At 39.5% G+C, this 23,034-nt stretch overlaps 1 protein-coding gene across 4 annotated transcripts; it reads right to left on the bottom strand.

Moving 5' to 3' along the window:
- Window positions 1-704: 704 nt before the first annotated feature.
- rxrba (retinoid x receptor, beta a) lies at window positions 705-21,122 on the bottom strand. Of its 4 annotated transcripts, XM_026346552.1 has the most exons (13): window positions 21,014-21,122; window positions 20,106-20,254; window positions 18,194-18,429; window positions 17,452-17,605; window positions 17,127-17,306; window positions 15,020-15,040; window positions 12,872-13,032; window positions 12,478-12,607; window positions 11,791-11,923; window positions 9,371-9,406; window positions 7,883-7,974; window positions 7,623-7,728; window positions 705-6,644 (listed from the first exon to the last, which is right to left on the bottom strand). In XM_026346552.1, the coding sequence occupies exons 2-13, from the start codon at window positions 20,119-20,121 to the stop codon at window positions 6,497-6,499; spliced, it is 1,413 nt and encodes a 470-aa protein (XP_026202337.1). In that variant the 5' UTR covers window positions 20,122-20,254; window positions 21,014-21,122; the 3' UTR covers window positions 705-6,496. The 4 variants fall into 4 exon arrangements, with proteins under 4 accessions (XP_026202337.1, XP_026202340.1, XP_026202338.1 ...); XM_026346555.1 differs by lacking the exon at window positions 9,371-9,406; XM_026346553.1 differs by lacking the exon at window positions 15,020-15,040.
- Window positions 21,123-23,034: the final 1,912 nt, after the last annotated feature.

The following is a 23,034-nucleotide window of genomic DNA, read 5'->3' as shown; positions in this document are numbered from 1 at the left end:
AACTGTAGGGACCTTCACAGTCTTATGGTCTGTGAGCCAGGAGAAAGAAGAGCTGCTCTGGACCAGGATCTGGACCAGCACTGACAGTGGAGGGTGGTGACAGACTGATGGAGGTGGGCGGAGAGATGAAGAAAGCGAGAGTGAGTAGCACCTGACTGAATCGCCACACACGTACAAATCACTATTTAAACATGATTAAATATGTGGTAGAGGGCTCAGAGCCATCATCATCAGTGTGGGGTGAAGTCCACCTTTAAAAAGCTTCTGCTGCTTTAATTGGCCAAAGTTTGTGAAGTAGGTGTAGAGAGTACAGACCCTCCAACGTGGAGGAGGACTGCAGACCACTGCTGGGGGAGGATAAGACGTCAGTGCTCCCTCTAGAGGCTGAAAGGTGGGAGTGCGTCGCCACTGGTCAGCCCGGGCCCTGGGGTCCTGCTGGACTGAGGAGCGTACCATCATTTCAGCAGGACACAGCAGGGACGTCCCATTTCATGGAAAGAGAGGGGGTGTTTTATGTGGAGCTTAAAGGAAATTAGCGTAATGAGGTGATTTTCAATCTAAAGTGTGTTTAAACTGTTTCTACTGTGATTAAAACTGTGTTTGAAATTATTTAGATCAACTTTACAACTTTGTTTGGCAATAAAATGCTTTGCAGAGATTCAAATGTGGGTTTTTCCCAAATAATAAACAAAAAACACATCACGTACAGTATTAAAACCTTTACTCAGACATGATACAACAAACATAAACAAGATTCAGAATTAATGACTGAAAGAATTATTCATATATATTTTTTTTCTTCTTTCAATCCCCAAAGCACACAATAGTCATATTCAGCTCCACATGTACGATGGAGAAGGATACAAACCGGACAAAGAACAGACACAAGAGAAAGAGAAAAATTAAAAAATAAAGAGAACAGATTTCATTCTGATTTTACAATTCTCTTATTTGTTTAATACTTTGTAATAAACAAAAGATGAATAGCATAGTTGGAGAACAGGGAGACAGGAAAACGAGACAAAGAAACAGTGTGTGAAAGTTTTAAAGTGAAGAGTAAACGATTTAGGAAGATTCTAGATCTACTGGAAAATACCTTCTTCTGTTTTTCTTCTCGATCGATAAACACCTGGACTGAGTTCTTCAAGTCCCTGCTCTTACTTTCATCCCTCTTTCTCTCTCTGACCTAAACGTCACAGTTCCTCCAACCAATCGTCTTCAGTTGACCTCTCCCATCAAATTCATTCAGTGAAAACTGATCCTGCTCCAAGGTGCTGTCTGCAAACCAGACCAGCGGCTTCTAGTGGACTTTGAGCCACAGTTTCTCCTGCACAACCCTCTGCACGGTTTGTTTTTACTGCCTTTAGCTTCGGCTACGACGCAGTAAACACATGTTGGTGTGGGTCTGGTTGCCGAAAACACCCAAACCAATCTGACTGAAGAGCAGGTCTGAGGCTAGGCTAGGCTAACCCTGTTTAATCCTTCCTTATTTGCATTTTACTCATAAATGCATTTGCCTGCACCTTGGACACCAAAGCAGATGTTTTTACACTGGGGGACCCCAGAAAAAGCACCAATGCACAACTCGAGCACCCAGAGGGGGCCACACAGTGGTCTACTTCACTCTCTCTCTCCAGCGACCAGTACTCCCCTGTTCACACAAGCTGTCATTCCATTCCTATTAGGGCCCCTCGTTAGTATGCACCACACAGGCTAAGGATAGTGCACACAACATACATGACAAACAAGCACTGGGGACTGAGTGGCCCTGCTTTTCAAACGGCCACAAACAGTTTGGCAGTGATAAATAAACCAGTGAGGGTGGTGATTTCAAGGCTGCATAGCTTACTCTGCGCCTCAATGACCATAAAGGGATGGGCCTCGGCACCAGAGGCCCACGTCGATAGGTAAAAATACCGCCCTGATGTCTAATCTATACACAATGATCAATTCTTCAGTCGCAGCCTGCGATCCATTTCAAAAAACCACATTTATTCAACGTCTATTTTCAAAAAGTGAGTCATTTCAAAATGTAACAAAGATAGCGACAACAATACTGCTACACAGTCAAAAGGTCACAGCATGCGTCTGCCTTGAGTGCACGCAGTTGCAACGACAAACATTTGTGGGCGGTGCAGCGCGATCCTGCAGCCTCCCATGGCAACCGCAGATCGGCGCTGCTCTGCCGTCAAGTAAAGTAAGCAAAGAGGGACACACGGCACTGAATCCCTTCCTTACAGCTCTCCATGGGCTTGTCCCGAGAAAAGCTTCACATCCATTTTCAAACAGACCAAGAATCATAGTTTTATCTCGCGAGTTGATTCCAATGCAAAGCTAGTAATTGTCAGCCCACGAGTGTGAGCGACTGAGCATTTGTTAAGTTCAAAGTAAAGCAGTGGAGAACTGGAGGAGGCGGCTGGGTTGTGTTGATAAAGCATCAGGTCAACAGGCTAGTTAATCACCCCTCCAGCCTTGCTCCTTTTCCTCATGCATCTCGTCATTATTGTGAAAAACAAATCAATTTAACAGCGCTCATCACATCACAGCCAAGAGTATTTGCCAGTCAAAAGGCAAACACGTGTAGCCACACACACCCTATAACAAATGCTAAAAAAACTGAAATACTCAACCACCAGCTCTTGCTCAGTCTGGCTGATCAGCAAAGCTTAAAGTGGCTTAGCATACAGAACCTGCACTGACTGTATAGCTTTTTCACTGTATGTATATCATCCTCTGAATGACCTAAACTCATAGCAAAATGTAAAAGAAATATAAATGTCATAGCATAACTTATAGGTGTTGCTATGGAGGGATGGGAATTCTTCCTGCTTATTAAAATAAACTTCTGTAACAGACTAAGCTAAAATTTTAAAACGTACATATTGCATGACACCTATCAGACCACAAAATGAATACACAACTTGCATATTTCAATTTTGTAATGAATTCTCAACAAGTGTTGGCATTTGTTCAGTCAGCTGTGAGTGTGACAGGTGTATTAATGTCATCTAGAGGATCTTCCAGCGCTCGACTGACTGACTGATCATTCCCATCCCCGGCTATAAACATGATGCAGTAGCAGCAGGCTCAAACATTCAACGGAGGAAGCTTCAAAACTAAAATCCTGCAGGGAAAAGTGCTGGGAAAGCAGATGTCAACAGGTGAGATTATTTACAAAAGCACACATCCTACAGTTATCCTACTGTCTGGGGGCATGGGAGAGAAGCTCATTTTAGGGGTGCACTCTTAAACTTCACATCACAGCCAAACTGTCTTAGGGTAGCTGAGGTCTAATCCAGATCACAGATCTCAAAGCCCGGCGGCCACAAAATCCTTTTCACTCAAGTGTCAAAACCCAGACTGATAGCAGCTTTACCTCAGCTGAACCAACTCGAGCCGCTAAAGCACTAAGAACATGTGGCAGCATACGCTGGCAGTGATGAACTCCTACATCATCGCTGACTTTGCACGGGAAAACTGAAACATCACCAAACTCTAAGGTTAGACCAACACACTAACATCTTAAAACAAAACCACCTGTCTTACAGGTCATCTAACTGCCGGTCTCCAACTCCACATCACATGCGGGAAGCCACGGATCCTCTCTGAGGAGAAGTATTTGGACTATCTGCGGGACAGGAAGCTCATTGCTCATTCTGGTCAAAAGTAGCAACTTTCATTGCTTCCACCAGCCTAACTGCTTTTCTAAAATACAAAAGGCTCTGGTTGTGTCTGCTAGACTACAAATGCTTTTCAGTCACAGCCAAAATGTGCAAGCATTTAGCTGGTGTTCATTTTCGATAGTTGGGAGTCTGTAATAAAGCTAGGGGGGTCATAAAACAACAAAAACCAAAAAGAATCTATGAGGGACGTCTACATCTTAAGTAGATCTGTTCAAAAAGTGGAGAATGGTTGTCTGATTTGTCTGTGTACTTGCATATTATGTTTGCATTGATGAAAATGTGCAAGTCTTAAACTAAAAGACCATTTGAATTATTTAGCACCTGGTAGAGGACAGCTGTACCTCTTCCCTGTAGAATGATACTGCAAAATGTATGTTTCTAATTTCTATGAACTGTGGTGACTAATAAGAGCTAAGTATACCTCAGAATGTCAACACTCTTAAATACTTAGTAACAAAAATGGTAATAAATCTTTACGTGTACCCCAGTACTGCTTGTACGTGCAGTACCCCCTTGAGCTTGTGAAGACGGCTTAAGCCACGCTTTGCTTTATGTCTCCTGATCATGTGGTAGCTGCATTTAACTTCCCACTGCAATGTTCAGATTCAGTTGCCCACAAATTTCAATCACAGTAAATGTCAAGTGCCATAGTCAATAATGAAATGTTCAGCCAATCAATCAATTATCAAGAACAACAGAAAACATTGGCAGAAGTTGGTGCAAAAGCAGCAGTGAGGTGTAGTTTGGCCCTGGGCTCAATGACAATTTTATGGTGATATCATCACACAGGAGGAAGATCTAATGTTGATTCAACAGCAGAAAAAACGAGCTATGTATTTGTTGGAGCCACACATTCACAATCACGTGAGCGTGAACAGGCCTTTGTTTCTGCATGAGTCCTGGTTTTTTGTATTATTTACATCTACTGTACAAAAGTCACAAGCATTGAGCCAAAACACACCAAATAAAGTTCCAAAGCGGCAGGTAGTAGGTGTAGGATTTCCGTTATAGAGCACTAATTCACTTCATTTTTGCAGGACAGTAACGCAAAACACAAATGCAACACTGGTGCACTACTCATGTCTTTCATTTATCCATTTATGAGCAGTGGACTACAAAATTATTGCAGATAAGCCAAATTAGATGCTGACAAACTAGCGGGTGAAATTAAATGATGCATTATTGCCATTATCATTTCAACTAGTCTTTGTATTTCCCCATTTCTGCTGTTCCTGCTTTTGTTGTGCACAAAAATGGAGCTTCATGTGCCTCATTTTACAGAGAGGACAGCATGTTTCATACAAAGCAATATGTCTAAAACGGTTTACATATGTGGTAGAAGGACACTTCAATAACTGCTGGGTAGAAAGCTCGAATGTCAGATTTACAGGGCACACAACATAGGAACAGACTAACCAATTACACACAGAACTGCCCAGAAGGCAGAAAAAAATAGTCTTCCAAGAAGCAACCTATCAAAAACTAGACTTTTAGTTGGATTGAGTGTTAGGAGAGACCAGTATATCTGCTGCCAGACAAAAATATCAACTATTTCAGTGTTAATTCACAAAACGTCTTCTGTACAGGATTTGGCAAAGTACTATAACAAATCATTACATCTGATTTGACGAGGGATGCAATAATGAGAAAACCCTACACGTAGTACCTTCAAGGTCATTTTAGGTGTGTGAGAACAGATGGTCATTTCTAGGAAACATTTACATTTACACAGTTAAAACTCACAAAAGTGCATAAATGACCACCAGCGAAGGGAAGATTTGGGGGATAGGGGGGATAAAGGAGAAACAAATACTCTATTTTTTCTTTTCTTGCATGAGGCTGTACTTCCTGTGAGCCTCAAGCTGTTTGAAATACCAACTGCCAAGTAGAGAAAAGGATAAAATCAAAAAAACAAAAAACAAATTCAAGTCATTCTTCTTGTCTTACAAAGCCTGCTGTGCGCATCAGGGTGGGAGGGACTAAGCTGGTTCGACAAAGTGCTCCCAGCCCCCTTTTCCTGGATTTGAATGCCTTGGAAAAAGCTCTCATTTCATGAGTACAGTACTTCAAAATAGAAACTCAAACAAGTTTCAGCATGAATATTCAAGAAAGTATAAAATATTCAATGTTTACAATGGATGAACCAAGTGGGATGGTGTGTCTGTGTGTCCATTACAGGACATCTCAATAAGATCAAGATCAACAAGGGAACTTGTTTCATGGTTAAAAGTTGATTTAAATGCTATGCACGTGAATTGTATCTAAAACCATATATGAATAACTAACCGGCTAATGATAGCTAGACTACACAGCGGTGCAGTGTAACTAAGAAACCCAAGTAAAAACAGGGGTATACCTGTTACCAGAAGCAAAAAAAGCACTGTGAGATGAAAATGTGAAAATGAAGGCTAACTTAAAGTTAAGACATTGACTGTATATGTGTAATAAAAAGGGGAAATATTCCTTGAGTCATAACTCCTACGGTGGAAAACTGAGTATGGGAAAAGCTGCTGAAAATATGTGTCCGTGTGCGTGAATGTTTATGTATAGCATACTGTATATTCTGAGCGATAGTATGTGTTTTAGTTATGTTGCATGTCAATTCTTGTGTGCAAGTTAACACTTGCATGTGAATGTGTGAAGATAATCAGCTAATTTGTGAGTTTGTGTGTGTATAAGTGTGAGAGCTGGTACTTCAAAACCAGCAGGTGCTGCAGTTAAGTGAGGCCCAACGAGAAGAGCCAACAACCCAACACGGGGCGACGTCTCCGTAATCCTGGTATCAGATCCTGACCGGACCGAACCTGACTCCTCTAGGTGAGCTGGTGAGGGGCCTCCAGCATTTCCATCAGGAAGGTGTCGATGGGTGTGTCACCAATCAGTTTAAAGAAGAACAGGTGCTCCAGGCATTTTAGACCAATAGAACGTAGTGCTGGGAGACGGAGAAGGAGCTTGGCAAACCTGGACAATGGAGAAAGTATGAGAAGGAGAGTAGAGTGAGAAATAAACAATAATTTAAACTAAAAAGAAAAAATTAAGAAAATACACGAAGCAACATGTGACCATATCATTATTTAAATTGCTGTCAGGGGGTGTTCTGGAAAAATAAAACAAATTTACAAGAGTAGAACTAATTGTTGCAGGTTGTCAGCTCTGTGGAGAAGTCTTCCCAGATGAGTCACAGAATTAGTTTATCTTTCCACTTTTCTGTAGATGGTAACAATCAATCATTCAGTTGAATCACTCTGCAGTAAAGCTTTAAGCTCACAACTTTACAAAATGTTAAACTACAGCTATGTAGAAGTTGTAGTTATCCCCCCAAAACAGTCAAAAATATGGAACGTGCTGAGTTTCTATTTTGAAATTTTGCTTTTGTCTCAGCTCCTGGCAGAAACAACAATATTCTATCTGAGGTCAAGCTCAGTCAGAGGGAATTGTAATGCAACCTCTTGCAATGTGCTTGGTGGGGGCGTGATATCTCTTGAACCAGTAGAATAAAAATGAAAAACCTTCTGGGAAGAACACAGAACAGTGGTTGGAGACAGGGTGATACAACTTTACAAAGTTCTCGCTGGCAACTGTTGGTTGTGATGATTTTGAGGAAAAGAAAATCAGAAATACAACAATCCAGAGAATGGAAGACGTCGCATTGTGATGTGGAAAAAGTCGAACCAGAACCAACATTTTCTGCAGAAGAGGCTTCAGTATTTTGCCAGAGACCCCTGTGGTGCTGGTCCCAGCTGCACTCATGCATTTCCCCATTAAAACCACTAGGAAGGTTGCATATCTTTCATAAACTGTCTGAACGTTGGCTACTTTATAAGGCTCTCTGTGCTGAAATGACACATCAAAGGTGCTGAAATCAACATTATGTACCTGCATTGATCTTAACATCACAGCATGATATCAGTTTGTTAGCGTGTAGGTGTTGTATCATACCTGCCCTGCTGATCGGGGTATTTCTGTTTGCAGTAAGCCTCAAGAGATGCATACACCCTCTCTCTCAGGAGCTCCACCTCACTGGGGTTGGACAAACCCTTGGCATCTTCAGGTGAAAACAGAACATTTACATTTTCTCTAAATGAGAATTACTTAAGTATTTCCTGTTTTTGAAATTCAGACGTTAAATTATCTCCTTCAGCCCGTCGTTCCTAGTAATATTTTCCACACGATTTCCAACATTTCAACATTCTGTATACCTGGGTTGAAGAGGATAATGGCTCGAAGGCACCCCAGCTCTGTCTTGTCCATCTGCATGTCTCTCATCTTGCTTACAAGTTCTGTCAAAACCCTGAGAGGAAAGGAGATTTGCAAAGGTGGAAGAAGGAAGAAACACAAAGAAGAAGAGAGTAGAAAGTAATAAAACCAGAGGAAGAAAGAGAGGGAGGAATAGTGTAAGAACAACAGTGTCAGTGTAAGAGGCAGCACCTTAACCAAACTAGTATTGATGGTTATTTTTCTGAATAATGACTTGTGTCTAAACCGGTTAGGACTTGGCTGGACTGCTGGTTCTGCAAGAAAAAAGTGACCAGGGTGGCTGAGACAGATTTTAGTTTTTTCTATTTAATAACTCCATGGTGTACTGTCTTTGTTGTGTTTATAATTAGCTGTGCTAGTTAGTGTGGATGTTGTTGTCAAAGTGCCAAATGTGGAAATCTACCACAACTGGTGAGTACAAACATAAGAGATCTTTTCTTTTTTAGTTTCACACTTGAGCTTTTCCACATGTTCTATCTTAAAGTTTTTTTTGTCACGGCATCAACTGATGATTCCAACGAGCAAACAACTTAGCTTGCCAACATAACAATACATGTTTAATCAAAGGAGTTGACATGCTTCCTTAGATGTGCAGTGCAATAACACATAAAATGTTAGTTTAGACTTGAGAGATTTTGAAGTACTTCTGTCATATCCAAATATGACTTGGATGAAAGAGGAGAGGACTACAGAGACTATGGAGGGAGGGAAAAGAAGTGACGCCATTAAGTGCAGTTTATTTGCTACTCCATTATCAGAAATGAGAGATGAAGTATGATTTTATTACACAACATGGTGCAATGCCAAGTCAGCTTTTAATATAAACCAGGCACAATGGATAAATGTTTTACTCATACTTAACTGAGGAAGTGGAGGAAGGTAGAGGTATTTTTTCCTTTGTTCTATTTGAAGAAGGCAGACAACACCTCAACAGGCTCAACAGTAAACTACATTGTCTAAAAACTGACATGACTGCCCCAAATAGTTCAGTACTACAGTATTTTATCATGTAGCCACATCCTACTTAGTACCCTGGGAAGCTAGCTTAGCTTTGTAAAGCCAGCCCAAACATTTTGATTTGCTTATTATGGTCTGGAAAGAAACAACAAGCATGGTTTGTTAATAAACTTCATTCACTTTAAGTGGGCAAAAGATGAAAAGTCTTCTGCAGGCGATCTGACGACGTTTCTAACAGGCAGTGACAAATCATACACGGTGCTTTATCCGAATTTAAAATGCGTTATCATCTAATCCACACCCGCGTAGTTCACTGAGAATTCTCAGCATGTGTATTCACAATAATATCTTTTAGGCTGGCTTCTGCAAAGCTCCATAAAAGCATCAAATGTTTTGCGTTGGTTCTGTGTTTGTTTCGATTTTGATTAAAGAGGAGGGGTTTAAGAAAAGTGTTTGTGTAGTGGAGTAATTACCTGTCCAATATGGCCCCAACCTCGGCATTGTGTGCCCTGCGTATTCAATCACAATGTGTTATTACAATGTCATTACACAGTTTCTGAGAGATAATCAGTGCTGACATATTATTCACATAGTGAAAGTCTGTGGTGTTAGAAACTACATACTGGGATCTTTAAACTGTTGCACGGGGTTTGTTTGCATGTTCATGTTAGTGCCCAAAGTTTGCTTTGTATTGCAACTGCACCTGACCACTGATGAGGCTAAAAGTTGAGCTCAGATAAGGATTAGTTTTGGGACAAATCTGTGATTTGTGAGTAATAAATAAAACATGACTTGATAGTCGTCCGTGATGCACAACTATATTGAGATTATTAAAATAACAGAAATTAGGTTTTGATAAAGTAGAGATAAAATTGTTAGTAGGTGAAAAACTATTAACCCTCAACTTTTACTGGGTGTTTCAAGTTAAACGTCAGCACATCAACAAAACAGAAAACACAACATTTCAGATACAACAAATCATAAAAAAGAGAGGGGCCAACTGTTTTTGCCATTCTTATCACTAACTGGATTAGATAGTGTCAAATTCAAAGAATATATACAAAAAAAGCTGACGTGGAACCTCACCTGTTCAGAATGACAAAAACAGTTCGTCCCCACCATTTCCAGTTGGGTTGTGTTTTCTGTGTTGTGAAATATCTTTCTGTTGTTTAACTCTCAAATGTTTTTATAGTCTTTTTAAAAGGTCAAAGGTTTCACTTTGGGACCCTCACTATTTTAAATACTACATTATAAATATATATATATATATATATATATATATATATATATATATATATATATATATATATTTAGATGTTTTAATATTTAAATTATCCCTGAAACAAGACTCGTTAGTGTTGAACAGATGGTGCTGCCAAGCTGAAACAGAAGCCTGTTACTAGACTAAAGCAGTGCTAGAAGAAAAAATAAATATCAGAGGAAAATGATTGAGCCATTTGCTATGCAGTTAGTTTGTTTTAAACCTGACTGAAATGTATAGTTTAAACTAATCATTTAAACAATGTGGTTACTGTGCAAGTAACACTGAACCCACTTGTTGTGCTGTAGCTGATGTTTCTAAAAATTGTTGTAATTTTTAATGAAAACAGGTGATAATGTCTTGAATAAAAAATGTTTTCTCAAAAGGCTGAACTGAAAACTAAAACCTAAATAATGCAATAATATCCCATAATGACATAAAGCTGCATTTATTTTGGTTTAAGGTGTCAAATCGTCACCTGATGACATACTGAAAGCTGCTAACATCTATAAACAACAGAATATTTTACAATCTTTCAAAAAGAACATCTATGAAGAAGGCTGCGAAGGCAATGACAACGATTTATTTTATTTTATTTTTCACTATTAAGTATTATGGGATCTCTAACAAGCTCATTTTAGATAATAATGTACCTGACTCTAGACTCAGTTGCCACAGAATACACATTAGCTAAATAATAGTCACGGAATAATAACACATATTTTAGGATGCTGTAATCTTAGATTACACATATGCCAACTATTTACAGATGAAGATATACTGCATTTGAACACTGTCTTTCTTTTTAGTGACAATTAAACAAGTTGAGAGCATAAAATGATTACACTGTGGTCTGCAGAAAGCAAACTGTATCTAAAATCTAAACCCATGGCCTCTGAAGCATTCAGTACAATTATGGATGTAAACTACTTTCAGAACTTATTTTGAAGGACTTTCCTATATTATATTAACGCGTTAGTATTGGACATTAGCCAGCCATTATCACATAATTAAACACTGCAATAGATGCTATGCCACTGTGTGTGTGTGTGTATGTACTATTTATAAGTGCATGCATGTCTATGGGTTAGCAGTAGTCACCAGCTTCCCAGGCATGCGCTGTCACCCTACTGACAGTACTAAAGCAGCAATGTCTCTCAGCCAATCACAGCCAACGCAGAACACAGCAGATGCAGCCAACCGAAAATAAAGACACAGTAACCTGAGGTCTTTCTCCAGGAATTAATCCAGCTAAACCTGAATAACATGTTATGATTACAAAATACTGAGTGAGAAACCATCAGAGATGAAGACGTTCATGTGGGTAAATAAAATAAATAAATAAATAACGTGGTTTTACCAGCTGACTTCAAGAGCGGAAATGGATTTTACCTTCCATTTATTTTTATACTCCATTTATACTCGGTGGTACTGGTAATAACGCTTAAGATGTGAGGGCAGTTTGGATTCTGGAGGGGAGTACAAAGGCCTGTGAAAAGGCACTTCACATACTGCTAAATCTCTCCAGTGAACATTATGTTTTTATGGTGGCAGGTCTCCCACCCCAGATTCTGTTGCTGGGGAAATCATTAATCTCCAAGTACTGACTGCATCTTTGGAGCTGCGTATTACCTGTCAAAGATGGCGCCGACACCTGCACTGTGAGCACTGTTCCTGTGGACATGCAGGCCGGTAGCCAGTAAAATCCCGTCCTTCACAGAGATGGAGCGATGGGAGAACGATGCAATCAGGAGCTCATTCCAGCCTGTTGAAGAGTTGGTGCCACATGTTTTCAAACTTTCTACTATACAGCTTCTTCTGTTGTATAGGGTATTGTTTCTTCTTTTTACCCCAGATATTTTTAGATTGTAGTGAATTACTAATGTTCTTTCTAATAAATAACTGCACTTCAATAGCTTTACAAAAAGATTTGTGTAAGTTGACAATGATCGGGGTTTGATGTGGATGTTTATCTATTAGTTCATAAAGCTTTGTTTTACATAAACTAAAATAATATGGTGTAACATTACAATATAACACCCTGGCAAAGTCTGCGTTTCTGTGTTAGGGCTAAAAATATTCTAATTTAGCACTGCCCTAGTATTTGCCCCACTTACACTTACGTTATTTTCACACTGTGTGAGTGCAAATTAAAACTCTGAAATCATCGTCATGAAGAAATACAGTTCTCTTAAGCTTTTAAGCAAACTATAAGATCTAAGATGAATAGGGTGAACTTGTGGGGACAGGGTTGTAGAGGAAGGAGCATACTATTACTACAGCGTCATTAAACTATCTCCAGCCGGACTGAGAGCTTACCTGCACGTAGCAGGATGACCTGGTCGTCCAGGGGCAGCTCCGAGAAGTGAGGGATCCTCTTGGCCCACTCCACCAGGGTGAAGAGCTGCTTGTCTGCTGCCTGACAGATGTTGGTGACAGGATCGTTGGGCTGAGGAAAGCAAATTGAGAGAATTAATGTTAATAAATATACTGTAAACGCATTCAATTAATTTCAACAGGAATGCTTTAGCCTGTTTAGCTCCAGGAACAACCTGCAGAGGGAAATTAAATTAAGTCATTTGGTATCTCAGACTAATTTAAAGGCCACTGTAACTTTTCTAGTAATTTATTGATTTTCCACTAAGCTACTAACTTAAATTAAAAAACAAGTTAAAAAAAGTTTAAACAAATTTCCATTATTCAGAATACTCACAGAGCTGCCGCCTGAACTTCCATCTGCATGAAGCTCCGTCTTCTGCTCTACAGCCATCTCCGCCTCCAAAATCTTCTCCACTGGCATCTCCTCGTTCACCGCACTAGTCGACTCGACCTCGCCTTCTCGATCCTTGTTCCTCTGCCTCTCCTCTTGGACAGCTGCAGGACAAGGGATTGGGGCGGACAGAGAGAAGAACACGAGAAACCAATGAAGGATAAAAAAGGGGAGAGAAGGGAGAAAAAGAAGGGACATAAGGAGAGAGAATATAATGGGTAAAAAAAAAAAGGTCAACACGAAATAACAGAAGCAGGGAACACGTGAAAGCAAATTAATGGACAGAAGCAAAATGTGAACAGAGCAAAGAAAGAAAATTAAAGTTAGAGGTGAAAGAAGGGTAATTAGGAAAGATGGGCCAACACACAACAGAATGCATAAAAGATTAATGAGAAAGATTTGTGTATAGACAATTAATAAAACAGTGGGAAAGAAGAGATAGATGTGGACAATCATGATAAATTCAAAGTCTCTCATACTGTCTTTCATACTTGTGTCAGGGCCACTGCTAAGGCAGTAATGGACCATAAAAGACAGACAAAATAAAAAGTATTATAATAATTATTATATAATTGTTTATGAATTATTATTTAAGTGGCATAGAGCAGGGAATTACAATGAAATTAGTTTTTTCTAAAAGTGGAATCAGGAATTTGTTCATTAAAAATTTCTCTTAATTCTTTAGCCCTAATAAAGAAAACTGGGTTTGTTGTTTGTGTAAAGTTACTGCGAGAAGATACAATATATAACTGATACCACTACATTCAACCCCACTGTATTTTTCCTTTTTTCGAGGTTTTAATTAAATTAACATAAACACCAAACATAGCTTAAATCACTAAATTATATATTCTGATGCAAAGACTAACGGCAGATACCAACAGAACTAAAGTTAGGAGTGTCCTAGTGTTTCATCTGCTTTTAACTTCAGGATCACTGACTTACTCCATTGTCCTGAAATTGCAGGGTGCGAATATACAGCACTACACGTGTCTGCACTCTGCATGCACAAAATGTCACTGTTCCAATACGTATGCATGGCTGTGTGGTAACCAACTAATTCTTGGTATAAAAAAGAAGAAAGAGAGTCAAAAAGTTTGTAAATTAAAACTAAAAACTGTGAAAAACAGAATTTGAACAAAACAGCAATAGTAATTGAACTTTCATTTATGATTTACATAGCAGATTATGAAAATGTCTCACAACAGATGATATAAATTTTAATTTCACTATGTGTGCTTAATGTCAAGCAATTAGATTTTTGACATGGTCAATGATATAAGCATCAGCCTGCACTGGTCAATGTACAGAAAAGGAAAAGGCAGTAGCGAACAAGTCTGAGAAGTGGGCTTGTAATAGACAGGCTGTGACTTTTGAATTCTGACTGGTTTGACAAATCTGTGTGAGAAATTCAATGAAGATGTTTATTGAATTTCTATGTTTACTGTACAACTATCAACACATCCTTTAAAGAAGGAAATTTATAATGATAATAAAATACTTTATTTGAAGGATAGCTTTCGTTATTTTCTAAATGAATCATATTTTAACAATCCTCATTCAGACACTGAAACCAACAACCAAGTATTTCTATTCACATGTAATGTCAATCAGTTTGCAACCTGGATGATCTTTTTAGTGTGTATCGTACACCTCTGTTGTCATTATAAATGATTACTAAAACAATGGCCTACAGCACAGATTAATGAAATAATCCAGGTTGCAGATTGATCATCATTACAGTGTGAGTAGAGTTAAAAAATGTGCAGATGTGGAGCAAATCTGTAACTGTTGTAACTCTGACTTTACTGGACAACGTCCACGTGAGAATAGATTAATTTTAAGTAAAGTAAGATGATGATTAAAAGGACTTTACATACTCAGCAAACTCCCCCCGGATCTATAAAGGTTAAAAAAACATGGGATAGTGATTCTGGCACTGGTCCACCTCTGAGCACTGGCACGAAACTACTGAAAAACAATTTTAACTAGCTCCTACTAACAGATATACAAGTACAATGTAATGTCTCTCTGCTTACTGCTCACTCATACAGACACAGCCACACACCCCTCCCTCCCTCTTCTCCTTACATCTGTCGTTCATCTTGGCCACTACAGAAGGAGGGAGGGGGGGAGAGAGAGAACGAGAGGAAACAAAAAGAGGAAGAGAGGGGGAAAGGGGGTTAGTGTTTACAAGGTTCACCCACCCCCCATCTCCCCTCTACTGCTCTGTACTCGTTCTTTCTATCCCCTATTTAACAAACATTACCGAGGCTGTCTTCAAATGTGAACATTCATGTGATTAACTAATGGAGGATTTATAGATTAGATGCAACATCTTATGAGGTTGATGACATTAGATTTTATGTAATTTCAAGACACTTGTCTAATGAAGCACAAAGATCACTAGAAGCTTTTAAAGATTCTGGTGTTTTATTTATTGTACGGTTATTTAATTAGTACTTTCACTGTATCATAGTACCAAGTGTCTATCTCAAGTAATTTCATGATAGTGACTTTAAACATGACAGGGACGGTTTTAACTCTGCTATATTGCAGTAGGAGTTAATATGCTTTACTGCTGCATCTGCATTTTCTGGTCCAAATTATGGGATGTAATGCCAGTACCAGATAACCACCTGGAGACTGATAAACATAAGATGGTTTTGTGATGCGTCCATGTATGACCAGACAAGGATTGCCACAACACATTTATATCTATTGTCAACTCCCTAAGAGTTTCCATGCTTTATTATTTTACAACACAAAGACTTACACCAACCAGCCACAACATTAATACCACTGCCTAATATCGTGTGGGTCCCCTCCACAAGATGTCTGAAGGTGTCTTCTGGTTCTCTGCCACCCAGACTTCAGCAGCATTTAAGTGCTGAAAATTGCAAGGTGGTGGTCCTGCTGACATCTTTCACTCAGATAAATGACGCACACACACCCAACCATCCACATGATGCAATAGAAACATGACTCATCAGACCAGACCACCTTCTTCCACTGATCCATCATCCAGTTAAGATGCTTATGTGTCCACTGTAGGTGGTTTCCGTGGTGGACAGGGATCAGCAAGGACACTCTGACCAGACTGTGGCAACCTGTGATGCAGCGATATGTGCTGCAGTAGCTCATCTGTGGGATTGGTCCTGCTGGGCCACCTTTCACTCCTCATGCACTTCAGTAAGCCTTAGGCACCCCTGACTCTGTTGACAGTTTATTGGTTGTCATTCTAAAAACCATATTTGTGAAATACTGACCACTGCATATTGGAAACTTTTAAAACTCAGTAGTCTATCAAATACATTTTTGCTCTTTTCACAGTTGCTCAGGTTCCTACACACGTTTTTCCCGTTTCAGACGAAACGGTTTCAAGAACTTACCATTTACTCGTTGCATAATATATTCCACTTCTTCCTGTAACAAGCTAATTGCTGTTATTTACTTCACCTGTCCATGGTTTTAATGTTGTGGCTGATCAGTGTAGATCAACAGCAATCATGTGTCAAAGTGATTATACAAGTGACTGGCATGCAAATGATTTTAGGATGCTTCTGGCTAGTAGGGATACAAAACTGTGTCCTTGGAAAGAGACCCTTTATGATCTACAATCACTTCACCTCCACTGAAATACTGATTCTGAACACAACAGCCCCCGTGCTGGGAATAGTCAGTGTTTATATGATCTTGTCCGTCGTAACTGGAGTTAATTAAACTTTAGTTTTTTAATGATATAGTATAGATAAGTAACACTGTTAAAGTGAATTTATTTTTTCCAGCTCTTAAAACTGAGAAATGATGTGTTCAATTAACCTCCCTAATCACTGAGCGTCAAAACATCATGAACCTAGCATATGTTTTTCCAAAACTACTGTTAGGTACTCTTTAAAATGGATTTTAAAGTGGACAACATTATAGGTATGAGTGCTGCTGAAAGGCTGAGTTTGCCATCACTTCTCCCCTACCGAAAAAGAAAATGCCTTTAAAATGTTTAAGCCTTCTTCTTAAGCAATTTTTGTGAGAGCTTTCTTTGAACTAGTGATCCTCTAAAAACACAAATAAAAGCAGTGCAAATCAAAATCATATCATCATTTGTGAGATATTGCACTGTCTTGTAAACCCAATTTTGTATGGGTTAAGAGCAGAAGTGGCTGACAGCAAATGTCCTTTCAGTTCCCTGTTTGCTCACCTTCTCTCTTCATGCCCATTGCCAGGCACTTCTGGTAGCGGCAGTACTGGCAGCGGTTCCTCTGTCTCTTATCCACCATACAGTCTTTATTGTCCCGACAGGTGTAAGTCAGGTCTTTGCGTACTGTTCGCTTGAAGAAGCCTTTACAGCCCTCACAGCTGTAGACACCATAGTGCTTACCTGCAGATTGTGGGAGGGCAGGAGGAAAAAATAAAACACAGAAATGAAGCAATAGGGATGGCAAAGACATTTTCTCAAACATGAAATTTAAAGAATCACAGAACTTTTAATAAATAAAGGAGTGGTATTTAAAGTGTCTAGTCACCGGAGGATCTGTCTCCACAGATGGAACAAAGGCGTTTCTGGGAAAGCATCGGCCCCGGGCTGTGGGCCGACAGCTGCTTCAAGCCTAAAGGAGGTTTCACATCATCAGAACTGCTCACTGCATGGAGCCCTGACATTGACACTGTTGAATTAATCTGAAAGAAAGAAGAAAAAAATAAAGTTATTTAATAAGGCTTGGTCACATACGCCTTCTTTGTACTGTTTGTTCTGTTCCTCCTTCTCTCTAAGCCCCGCTCCAACTTAAAGGTCTCTCTCTTCCAAACACAGGCCGTGAGGACAAAACTCACAACACTGGTTATGTAAACACTGAGACAAACAAAAAGGGGTGGGGGCAAAACCAAAGTAAGAATAAGATAAATATACAATGGCTTCAAAAAGTATTCAGATCCCTCCACTGTTTCCCAAGTTTTTGTTGTACTTTTTTTTTTAAATAGCTTAAATTATAATTTTTACAATTAGCTTAAACTCAATAAGCCACAGTAAAGTGAAAACATGTTTTGTGCAACTCTATTAAAAAGTGTTTTTATGGTTTTGTAGACTCTTTGCTGTGGCAGTCCATATTGTTTGTTTTTTCATTTACTTTTAGGTGTGTACATAATTTCACTGGAGTCAACCTCTGGCAAATTGAAGTACTTGGACATAGGTAAGAGAAGTTTACACCCAAACAAAATGTAACCTGTGACAGAACAAGAAAAATGATATGCTCAAAAGATGCCCCTTACCTGTGGGCTGCTAATGGGGCCGTAGCCCACCGAAGGTGTGCCAGGTAGGCAGGGCGAGCCCAGTGAAGAGCTAATGACAGAAAATGGGGAACCAATGCTGCTGATAGGGCTGTTCACACCGGCGGAGGTAATGGGAGGAAGAGAGGTCATGGAAGCGGCGGCTGAGGGAACCAGCGGGGACGAGCGCTGGTCTGATGGAGGGGAGGACACAGATGAACTGTCTGGGCTGCGGGAATCTGACAAGAGAAAACAGGAACCACATTATACAAAACGTTAACGAAATTAATACTGAAAACAATGTGGTGCAAAAACTGTTACACTTCCTAAAAGAGGTGATAGGGGTGTTTGAATAAATCATTGGGAATGAGTTGCAAGCTCAACAAAAAACTAATTATCAACCAAATACCTGCTGTAAAAATATTAACAATGGTCTGACACAGTTTGAATTTGATATGTAACCAGTATTGTATAATTATACTGGTCTCTCACTTGTTAGACACTAATTTTTACAACATATAAACAGTCTTGTTGCGTTCCTGTTCTAGTGAGAACAACAAAATGTTGCAGGTTTGCACTATTTTTATTGCATTTCAGATGACAACAACAAAGATGGCATGTTAGTAATCACTACAAGTGTGGTGTTGTCTTGATTGTAACCTCCAGTGAGATGAATAACAATCATTTGTTAAACACATCTGTTAAACATATTGCACAAAGAACAAAGCTGATGTTCACTCCCAGTAACTTCTGCTTAACATCTGAGTTTGATAATTAAACTGCAATGGAAAACTAGAAGAAACAATTGGGTTAGTAGTTTATTTCTGCATTTCAGGTGAAGTTCACCTGAAATGTGCACTCACACTCGTGACAATCAATTATTTTTAGAAGCTTTCTTGTCTCTATGGCCTGAATCTGGTGAGATCTTCCCTTTCCTTTATGGGTTAGTTACTGAAACATTAAATTATAAACATTAACTTTGTGCTGGTAAATTATAAAATGATTTGTAGTATTTTAGAGCATTTTGTTGCCACATTGAGAGATGAGATTGCGCTGATTTTGCAAATCCTCCACCGTCCTCTCGAAAACATTTTCTTCTGCAGCTCGCTGTGTGCTGTTTTTTCACTGTTTTGGCTGTGTGCTTAATTGTCATCTGATCAAATTTTTTTCTTTCCTCAAACACATTGGAAAGAAATCACTCAGTCATATGATCACACAAATCTACTGTGGCACAAGGGCCAGAGCTTGTACTAAAATTTAATACTAAATAGAAGCAACACAGACAGATGAAACTGGGCTTTTAATGTCTGACAATGCTTCTTTGACCTTATGTTTTCCTTAAAAATCTCATTACGTTTCTGAAACAGTGCAGCAGATAACCACTTATAAGGACTTCATGATACATAGTGACACAGGGATTCCTGTGTGGCTAAACAACCAACACTGCTGTGGGTGTCAGTTTCTTTCCAGGTGTAGGACTAGAGTTTCAAAGCAAACTTGTGCACTGATACAATGCTCTCATGTTACTGCCCAGTGATTTAGTAAAGGGATCTGTTTTCTTCCAGCAGCAGGTCCAACAGTAAATTATACACTTTCTTTAGACCATGCATTAAGACAGTGACAGTAAGTCTAACATATTACTGTAAATAAATACAGAATGTAGGTGTTACTCATTGTATAAGAGTTACAATAGTCACATTTAAGTCTATTACAGTAAATGCAATATTACAAAACACAATCGTGCAGAAAAGAGTGGATATGATAATCCATATCTTTCATAAGCAGCCATGACGATGATTATATAAGTGTAATTTATGTATAATTTAAGTGTAATCTATTATTGTTGTAGCTAATAATGAAGGTTTGCTGCACATCCATGTCCACTGCTGACAACACAGTCCAGTTATTTCCTCACCTCTACTGTCTCCCATGATGGTGGCTGGGGCACAGCGGCTGGTTGGCAGCTTCACACCGACGTGCTACCGTCTCGAACAGCCCGCTGTCAAACTCTAGACCGCGGACTGAGGCCCGGGCCGGAGTCGTTTTGGGAAACCAAAAACGGGTCTGAAATTCCAACACAAGAAGGAGCTTCGAGTTAGATAACGGTGTGCTGCAGAGGAAAGACAGCTTGGTCACTAAACCGTGCAACAAAACGGCACCGAAACCCAAACCGAGACCCGGCTCGGAGCCGCTGCTCTGCCTGTCAACAGAAATATTAGTGTCATGTTATCTGAAGCGTTTGGCATTTGAAGCAGCGTCAACGCTGCAGCCGGACAGCTGTCGACTGACGGCAGGGCTGTCTTTCACGGAGACACCGCATGACACTGTGTTAGGGAAATTAAAACACTACAGACCATAATCTAATGTGAAACACTCATTGGGATTTTTTGCATCGATTAAAAATCGTCCCATTTCAGTTTGTAGCTGAACCCCAGACAGATGGCAACAAACCACCGTTCGTGCAAGCTAGCTAGCTACAGTTAGCTCGCTAGCTAGCTAACGCTATCTGTGCATGTCGCACAGCTACATATCTTGTGTTTGGCAGCTTTGCCTGAATATAAATCAAATCGATATTACATATCTGAACAGGATGTTTAAAGCAATCGCATGTTTGGTTTTGCGTTTCGTTAAAATCACGCTAAATGCAAAACAAGCTAGGTGCTATAGCTAACTGCGTTTAGCCACCAATCCAGCTAGCATGCTAACTAGCCTGAAGAAGGAAGAATAACCCCGCTCAGCAGTGTGTTCTCCTCCTCTACATCACGCTCCTACACATAAACCAGCCAGGTGTATAATAAATATAAATAAATGCGGTTTACTGACGGTTTAGCGGCACAGCTCCTTCGCATGAAAAGATGTGGCGGCTAGGCCCCGTGCGTGTCTGTCTCTCCCCCCACTTTGCCTCGTAGTCACCCTCCCTCCCCCTGCACGGATGAAAACATGATGATGGTGGAAGATTTGGCTCGATGCTCTCTCACAGTTGAACATTAGCTCGGAATCAGTGCGAAACACCGCAGCCGGGCTCCTTGAAGCAGGAGACGGGGCTGTGTGGTCGCCTCACATGTCACGAAGTGAGGGAGACACAGCCAGCGCAGGAGGTCAAGAGGTCAAGACGAGTTCAGCTCAGGATGTCTGAAGAGGTTATTAGCGGACACTGAAGGAACTGAGAGCTGCTGTAGAAAGTCAGCGTTTATTTTCAGATCAATAGTAGGATTATATTAGAATAAAATGAGTTTTCATGCTGCAGAGATGTAGAGTGATGTCTCTAAGAAGCTTATTAAGTGAACTATCATAACAACTACTACTCATGGGAAGTTACTAAGTACATTTTAATTATTGTATTTAATCACAGTCTTCTACTTTATTTGAGTATTTCCACTTTGCACTAATTGATATTGCAACTGTACTACATGTCAAAAGCAAACGTTGTATTTTTACTCTCCTACCTTTATTTGATTTACTAGTAACTTTCAGAATCAGACTAGTGATGCAAGATACAGCATAATAATAAGACTTTATTTAACCAGACGTAAAACATCTGGATCCCACACAATGAGAAGACAAATCCAGATGAATGTTTTGTTTTGAGCAGTAGACCTGAACGTTTAAGAAGAGAAAATGTTGATGTGATTTCATTCAAACAATTTTTTATATGGAAAATAAATATGACATTCGGTTTATTATTCTAATAATGTTTAAATGTCTTAAACAATTACTAAAAGGGACCTTTAAAACATATTCATCAATTCAACAAAACGTGCAACATCTAGAAATAGAAATTGTACCAAAGCAAGAAAAGTCAGCTGAATACAGAGCTCAGCTGCAAATACACAAAACACAACCAAATACAGACACATTTTGCACATACAGCAGTTCACAAAATATTCAGCTGTGTACATTTTTCTGTGACCAGAAATTGTAGGGTTTAAATCATGCTGTGCCGCCCCAACAGTAGACTAGAATTATGACATAATGCAGCGGAAAGTGTGAAAGAAGTTGTGAAGTAAGAGCGATCACATGGAAAAAAGGCAAAAGAAAAGCTATTGTTGACATGTTTTTCATCAGACAATGCACAAAATGTTCTCTCCTCGCTATGAAGTCTCCTGTATGGTTGCTTTATATTTGTTTTTTAAATGATTAATTAATATATTTATCCAGATTTTGCTGCTTTGCAGGAATCGTGATTGTGTTGACAAGGTTAGACAGAGGGTGTGTAGGTGTTACAAATGCAATTCCTGCACGACTAATGAGGATTACATTAATAATCAAAACATGAGAATATTATGAAGGAGATTTTGCATCAGGAGTTGAGAAACACACGCTAATGATTCAACCTGTTTGAAGTCAGTACACTGTTTCTTATTAACTGTTGTTAAAGGGCAGCCAGCAAGGAGGGACTTTGTATCCAGGAGCCAGCGGAGGAGCAGAGGAAGGAAAGTGTTGATGGTTTAAACTTTATTTCAGTTAAGAACAGTTAACTGTTTGCTAATGACTCAGCTGTCAGTAAACTTCTGCATTTCAGGAACAAAAGGGCAGCTTGTTTTTCTCAGACAGTTTTTTGTTATAACGAAATAAGAGCAGCAAAATCCTAGCGCGTGTTCACATGTTGCAGATTTATATTTTCTCAAAGTTGTTTGCCAATGAAAAACAAACCATAAGCAAACAAAAAGCTTATAACAATATAAACATTTGCCTTGTCATAACCTTTTATATGGTTTTGTGAGTTGTTTCTTCCTCTGTTGGTCCGGCAGGTTTTCTGATGCTTTGTCACCCTCAAGGGGACTGAACTGGTACTACGAACTTCAGCTGTAGTGAGGAGGACTTTCACAAAATGAAATGTCAAA

This window comes from Anabas testudineus, chromosome 11, assembly GCF_900324465.2.
Source record: "Anabas testudineus chromosome 11, fAnaTes1.2, whole genome shotgun sequence".
NCBI lineage: Eukaryota > Metazoa > Chordata > Actinopteri > Anabantiformes > Anabantidae > Anabas > Anabas testudineus.
Note: the sequence above shows the minus strand (reverse complement) of the source record. Positions and strands in the feature narration are given on the sequence as shown.

What these genes read in the sequence shown, in the direction of transcription:
- rxrba (XM_026346552.1), bottom strand. An exon ending in GGTCATCCTGCTACGTGCAG is followed by an intron (nt 11,924 to 12,477) that starts GTAAGCTCTCAG and finishes ACTCTTCAACAG; the next exon opens with GCTGGAATGAGCTCCTGATT. An exon ending in GTTGGGGCCATATTGGACAG is followed by an intron (nt 7,975 to 9,370) that starts GTAATTACTCCA and finishes CTTTCCTCTCAG; the next exon opens with GGTTTTGACAGAACTTGTAA.